The sequence below is a fragment of the Quercus suber genome, unplaced genomic scaffold, assembly GCF_002906115.3.
Source record: "Quercus suber isolate HL8 unplaced genomic scaffold, Cork oak 2.0 scaffold_227, whole genome shotgun sequence".
Classification (NCBI taxonomy): Eukaryota; Viridiplantae; Streptophyta; class Magnoliopsida; order Fagales; family Fagaceae; genus Quercus; species Quercus suber.
The window spans coordinates 77,368-84,758 of NW_027069685.1; the positions used below are offsets into that span (position 1 = coordinate 77,368).

General features: G+C 34.5%; 1 protein-coding gene across 2 annotated transcripts; it reads right to left on the reverse strand.

Annotated features, from left to right (window-relative positions):
* Window positions 1-601: 601 nt before the first annotated feature.
* Window positions 602-7,391, reverse strand: LOC112003694 (uncharacterized). 2 transcript variants are annotated; one of them, XM_024035892.2, is made up of 5 exons: window positions 6,527-7,383; window positions 6,191-6,291; window positions 3,898-3,979; window positions 3,722-3,795; window positions 602-971 (listed from the first exon to the last, which is right to left on the reverse strand). In XM_024035892.2, exons 1-5 carry the CDS (start codon window positions 6,566-6,568, stop codon window positions 746-748), a joined length of 525 nt encoding a protein of 174 aa, XP_023891660.2. In that variant the 5' UTR covers window positions 6,569-7,383; the 3' UTR covers window positions 602-745. The 2 variants fall into 2 exon arrangements, with proteins under 2 accessions (XP_023891660.2, XP_023891661.2); XM_024035893.2 differs by lacking the exon at window positions 602-971 and adding an exon at window positions 992-2,687 and having other exon boundaries at window positions 6,527-7,391.

Genomic DNA, 7,391 nt, shown 5'->3' on the forward strand with positions numbered 1-7,391 from the left:
ACTTTAAAAGATCTCATCTGGTTGCGGAACTAATTAATGGAGTAGACTTTAGAATGCGGACCAAGGACCATGACAATACCCTACCTAACATTTAAAAAAAGACTACTAGACTAGGATATTTTAAAACGAGGCTACTAATAGTAGCCTAGTATACCACTTTTCAGTTCAGTTAGTGCATTTTAATTATTTTCCAAAGTCGTTGGGCTAGCAGGTTGAATCTCCAATTGTCTTTTCTTTTCTTTTCTTTTTTCAATAAAATCATGTATTGAAGAAAACAAAAGGGTCAATGACCATGCGAATCCAAACTATTTTGGCCTTGCTCAACTAATGATTTGTTTGGATTGAAGAAGAAAAAGAGAGAGTAGAGTAAAGTATATTGAACCCAAAATTAATCTATTTTCAACTAATTTTATTCTATATCTCTCCACTCTCTCTTCTTTCTCCCTTAATCCAAACAAGTCCTAAGATATTGTTTGTCAAGTTAGTAGAAGTGATGGGAATGAATCTTAAGGGATTAAAATCTTCTAAAATTCTTAGAGCAATTCCATTGTTTTTAAAATTCTATTTATTAATTTTAAAATGAGTGAATTACATTGTCACACCATCAATTTTTTAAATAAAGATTTTTTTTTTCCACAAACCAATTACTTCTCTCTTATGCTATGATTTTTTTTTTTGGTCCATTGTAAGATGTCACACATAACACACAATTCTCCTGAAGCTTGTCAAAAGAATAAATCCAAATTTATTCTTCCATGGGATTCTTGATGGAACATTCAATACATTGCAACCTTCGTGACAAAGTTCCTGGCTGCACTCTTCCACTTGTTTCTTCATTGTTTGACATGGTTGACGCCAATATGCCTTGTGAGTGAAGGTTTGGAATGGGTTGAAAGACTAGAGATTTACAAGCAGTGGCATGTTCAGAATGAGGGCTGGGTTCAGACAACTCCCAGTATAGACCAGAAACTCTTCAAAAAAAGTGAAGAATAGTGAAAAGTCAAAAAGTATCATACATAAACATTTTATCATAGATGTGGTATTAAATATACCTTCTAATTTGCAATGTTTAATCCAAACTATGAAATACATCCATCTCAAATGAAGAGGATCCTAATACAGGCTATGACATATTCTGTCTTTTTAAGAGCAACTTGGTCGTTTGACAGCCTTCTTTTCCCATCTAATACCTAATAAAATATGATAATCTGACTAGCAAGCTCCATCCAAATTGCATCCTTTTCCAGTCTAATACCTAACAAAATATGATGATCTGACCGGCAAGCCCCATCCAAATTGCATCAGGAACCCCATATTTCTTTCTTACCCAAAAATAAATAAATAATAATTGGGTATGAGGTGGGAAATGATGATAGATCAGGAAAACTATGTTAATCTCCCACATTGTCAATAAAGGCTTTATCATTCAAATGCCATTCCGGAAAACCTTCCACCCTCCTCTATGGTAAATTATTTCTCAATGATGTGCTAATACCAAAATGAAAGATATATTTAGAAACACACACACAACATAGGGAACCTTACTAAAGAAGAGTCATTTGTACTCGCCTCTAGGCAATAAAAAGATTTATGGGCAGCTAACCCCATCCACCAAAACCAGTTACCGCATAATCCAAAAGCATTCACCTTTGATGGGCTAAGCAATATATGCTCATGCTCAGGAGCAAAAAAAGCAAGATATAATGCAAAGGTAACCTTTAAAATTTAGACTGAAAACAGTTTTTCCTGTCATTTAGTGATGCAACAGGAGTGGCAAATTCCATAAACAATGCACATTCACCGTCAGGATTTCTTTTAGAAAAAAAGAACAAAGTTGTGGAAGGTTTAAGATGACCTCATTCATAGCAACAAAATAGCAACCAATTTTGAGAACCACACCAAGCTGTTTAGCTGATCATCCCAACACACCATGCTGCTGATGTATATCAAGTCTAATTACCAGAAAACTACATTTGGGTTTCAAAATCAAAAGCAAGAAAATTTAAAATTATCTCCAAGCCATCTTGAAGAACCATACACATGAGTATCATGCTCTTTAAAAAAAAACAAGGAAAAAAGAAAGAAGTAAAGTTATATACTAGAAAACTAGGAATAGCACAAAACTAGAAAGATTGACCTTCAAATATATTGGAAGTGTAAGCAAAAATTGTGTTGGTGTTGAGCACTAGAGATGTAATGGAACAAACTAGTACAGTTCATCTAGATCTGATTCATTTGACTGTGCCATTGATGGAAAACTGGAAATATTATATAACACCTCAAAAGAGCCAAAAGAACTAAATTCCACCTTCTAAAATTAACGACTGGTTAAGAAAAAAAAAATCAAAGAGGAGATTATGGATTCAAATGTTGGGATCTCAAAGCAAATTGAAAAGAAATTCACAGAATTGTGTATGTGAACATTGAATATGCTCACCCTTTTTTGTTATGACACTGACGGTCAAAGAACACTACAGTCCAGCTTTTAACCTTTTGGTTTCTTGAAGGAGCCTTTACCATTACTTGGTGATGATTGTTGATTACCTTGTACGTTTTTTGGTGATTTATTTGGGTATTGTGTTTCAGATACTACTTCAGACTGTTTTCTTTTAAGGTCTCCATTGGCCTTAAAACTCGATTTATTAGTGTTCAAACTCTCTGCTCCATCCATTGATGATCCATTTTCTCTGTAAAATCCAAATCAAAGGATTTTTCTTTTCTTTTTTTGATAAGTAAAATCAAAGGAAAAATATCAGATGTGTCATCAGTGCAAATAAGAACAACTCGGAAATGCATTTTTCTCCAGATATGCATGCACGCACATGGTCATAAGTTTATCTTCACACCCCTCATTACCTATTTGTCCACATGGATCTATTCAGTTTTTACTTACTATTGACAAATTTATCTAATCAATAAGTTGTACAGAAGATAGCCAGCATCAAATTCTCCCCAGTCCCCTTGTGAACCCAAAACAAGAAATGTAGTCTTTTTAAGAAACTACTTTCTGTATAACAATTAAAATGGGTAATATTAGACATATAACCTCAAATATCATCAGACCCATATATTACCTATGAAATTATACCAAACTTGGAAAAAGTATGCAGACTAGATACAATCCCAAAATAAAACTGTACAGCCCTTCTCAGGGGGGGGAAACTGTCATATACAGACAAACAAGTATTTAAATTTATGCAAACAGGGTAAAGTAAATTGGCACATTTTTCGACTGCACTACAAACCAGAGCAATTATTCAATATCAACAATTTTTCAGAAGGGATGCATGCTAATTGGATTCATTGATTCTTTCATATGTTTTATGGAATGACCAAGCAATCCTAACTTCACTCAACAAAGCTTTATGACTTCCATCACAAATAAGAATTATTGTTTTCCAATTTAGCGGCACTCCAGTTTCTATTATATGCAACAGTAACATAATCTACAAAATTTCAATATTCAAATTCTTGGATTGAATAGACAACCACGAGTGTAGCAGAGATGCAGCATGCATTGACAGAGTGTTGAAACAGTTTTCTCAACCCAGTTTAGAGAAAAATATAAATTTTTTTGACAATAATCTCTAAACTTCAAAAATGAGTTGTTCAACAGCAGGTCAGTATATATATATATATTGACCTGCCGTTGAACAACTGATTTTTGCTACATATTTGTAGAAATAACAAAAACATAAGATACTTTGAGACGTTAACCCACCTCAAAGATATTCCTCCACTTTGACTGCCAGTAGAAGTGGCAGACACTGGGTTTGATGCTGCTTCATTCAGTTTCTACCATGATAAGACTTTGCATGAGGAGAACAGAAGCCAAAAGAGAAGCAGAGGAGGGGAATAGTCATTGGAAATTTTAGGTCACTTGACCTTTATACTCACATCAATAGAAGGATTAAAACTTTGAAATGACATGCGGCCTTTAATTGCTCCAGGATGTGGATCACCTTCCATTATGACCACGCTGCAATGATACAGACAGCCATCGAAATGAAACAAGTCAAAATACAAACAAAATTATGTTCGAAAATAGAGGCAAATGGAGCAGTTCCAGCAGGTAGTTGCAGTTGTTCTATTTTCCACAGAATCCATTGTTCATATAATTATATCCAAGTTTCAATTTAAGTGTCAAATATTAAAGGATAAACAAGACATCAAAATGATTTTTACAGAAGATGAAGCCCTGAAACATGGGTAAACAGGATGCTCTTGCTTTACTAAGGGTACTGTACATCTTTCACGTCAGTCACCAAGCCTTTTTTAATAATAAGAAATTTTATATTAATAAAAATCATTATACAATGATTGAAGGAGAGCAATCCAAGGAAAAAAAATACAATGAATGAGGAAAGTTACAAATAATTGAAGGCCTACACTCATCTAATAACATCCATGAAAATAAAGAACTGACAAATGCAAACTTTATTCTCTCAACAGAAAGCATGTGTGGCTCAAATGACCTCCTATTTCTTTCCTTCCAAATGTTCCACATAACACACAATGGAACTACATTCCAAACCCTATTTTTTCTCTTTAAAAAAAAGGTAATCAAATTGCTCTTTTTCTATAACATTAAAAGCTCAAATGGATACCACAGGGCCATTCAAAGTCTGCATTGCTGTAACATATGTCCATAGCAATCTCAAGAACATTATTATGAAATTGAACTTTAACCTATATCATTCAAAAGTCATCTGAGTGATTTTATTAGCCCATCCACAAAGAGCTCAACCAATATGTTATATTGAAACTCTAGTTGAAAAGACTACAAATGTCACAAAAATACTAAGAAATTTGTGGTACCATCCACAGATGTGGGTGTACACATCTTAAACAATAACTACTTTAAAAATATAAACCAGAGAATTTTGTCAGCGATTAAGTACTGGAGATTAATATTTTTTTTTTTAATAAGTATTAGTGGAGATTGAAATTTCTGAACATGTTCATGTATGAATTTTCCATTTTGAACCCATGAAAAAAGAGCCCTAGCTATCGACTTCATCTTTTTACAAGTTGAGAAATGAAATGACATCTTTTTATAATTTTAGACATTATGGATGCTCCTAAGGTTAAAACAAAAGGTGAAAGCAGGTGCTGCTTCCCTGAAATAAGACAGGACTGCCAAGAAGAGTTAATGGAAAATTAATATTCTCATCGATATCTCTATCACTCTATGTTACACAATGAGAGTTTTTTTCTAGCAACTTATGTATATCAAGGTTAATTATATTTGTAACCCACATATCCACATAATCTAGCCCCATAGAAACACTTGTAACATACAAAACTTCTAATTGAGATTGCCCATATGGTTCGAGAATTCAGAAAATAAAAGTTGATTCAGAAGTCAAGACAATCTATAATTTTATATCTAATTTTTCTTCAGCTTTTTTCTTCTCTAAGCTTCTAGCGGTAATTGAACTTATATGCCTGATACAACCTTCAAGAAAGTGGTGCAAGATAGGGTTGTCAACTAGCAAAGATATCTCACCTATACAGCCTATAGATTGTAATGAGAATTGAACAAGCATATTGACAAAATTTAAGCAATTTTCTTGTGGATATTTATGCTGTTGTGTAATCACATTTTGGGTTCAATTCATCATGATCACTTCAACTATATAATCTAAATGTAAAATGCATATGGCCTCTGCACCAACATATGTGTTTGGTTTATGCCATAAGGGTCCCTAGTGTACAACGTCAAGAGGCTTAGCTGGGCATACAAAACATCATTATTGGTAACACAAAGACTTCTGGTTTTAGCTCTTAAAAATGTCCCAATTACAGCATCTGAAACAAGAATGCTAAAGGCATCTTTTGTAAAGCAAGCATGGCTCCCTCCATAGTATAGCAAATTAGAGAAACCACAGGGCACCAAAAAACCCTGCTAAAGTGCAATTATCAAACAGATCAAGTCCATATTACACAACCAGCAACCACAAATCCTATAGTCATTCAAGATTTCAGAAACCATATTATAAGTACAGTTCAAGAAAAGGAAACAATGCAGAACACAATCTGTACTTCAATGCTAAGTCATGCAAAGTTTTATGCACATATGAACTGAAATAAATCCACAGATGCACATCCAACAAAAATTCAAGAAGAAAAAAAATAGAGAAATTCTTTATATAAATCAGGGCAAAGAAGAAAGAAGACAGAAAACTACCACTTTCTATTAAAGGTACTAGGGGAACAGAAATTCCCATCAGGCTTGACATCTTCATCTTTCTTGGTATTTTCTTCTCTCAGTGCTGCCCTTTGCATGAACTATAAAAATGAATAAAAACAATACCCCATATAAGAAGAACATAGGTTTACAGCACAGTGCTTGAATTCTATCTCAAACATCAAAAACTAATGAATGCCCAGATAAATTTGAGCAAAACCCACTTCAAATCTCGAGTGAAATTTCCAAATGTTTGCAATTTTATAGAAGCTAGTGCACTACGGACTGTCTATAAAATACAGCAAAAGGTGCAAGTTTTAAAAAATCTTGTTTTACCTTCAAGTTCCTCAGGGTGCTGGAAAGCTCGCGCTTGGCCATTTGAGTTCCTTGCTTTTCACCAGAAAAAAAAAAATAAACGAGGCAGGGTTTCTCTCTGTTCTGTTCTGCCAAAAATCAAGATTTTTTTTATTTTATTTTATTATTGTGACATGCAAACTCATCAATATTGTTATTTAAAACATTATGTGACAAAAACATAGTCATACTCTTGATGAAGAAAAAAAATTTGTTGATTTTGCTTCCAATCCAGCCGTTGCTAATTTTATTTTTATTATTTAAATTAATAATATTACATAAAAGGAATATGCCAATCCCTTGGGCGAGTCATTCACAATAGCGATGAGGATGAAGCTGACAGAGGGGAGTTTATAAGGGTGCAAGTCGAGATAGATATCACGAAACCATTAAGCCGAGGGAGACGGGTGAGGTTTGGCCCTGCTAACGAAGGCTGGGTTTCATTTCGATACGAATGCCTCCTAGTGTTCTGCTATTGGTGTGGGAGGCTAACACATGACGCAAAAGATTGCGATGTCTGGATTCACAGTAAGAGCACACTCAACATCCAAAACCAACCTTTTAGGGATTGGATGAAGGCATCCCAGCTTAACTTGTCAAGGCGAAAGATGATCTCAGTGGCAGGACAGGAAGCACAACGTGGAGGTGGTTCTCAAGATAACGATAGACCGCCCAGTCCACGCGCTACCTAGTGAACAAAGGACGTCATGCCACCTACGGAGCCTTGGGATGAGTGCACTCGAGAATGGAAAACGCGGATTTTCAAGAATCTTTCAAATCTGAAAATGCGACAAGACTAACGGAAATTCTCTTGGACAATGAGAAATTCTAGGTGCAAATTAAGGAG

Bases quoted from the DNA above. Each gene is read 5' to 3' on its own strand.
- LOC112003694 (XM_024035892.2), bottom strand. From the start codon at position 6,568: ATGGCCAAGCGCGAGCTTTCCAGCACCCTGAGGAACTTGAAG. The intron at 6,292-6,526 runs GTAAAACAAGAT...TCATTTTTATAG, and splicing joins GCACCCTGAGGAACTTGAAG to TTCATGCAAAGGGCAGCACT. The intron at 3,980-6,190 runs GTAGTTTTCTGT...GTATCATTGCAG, and splicing joins AGTACCTTTAATAGAAAGTG to CGTGGTCATAATGGAAGGTG.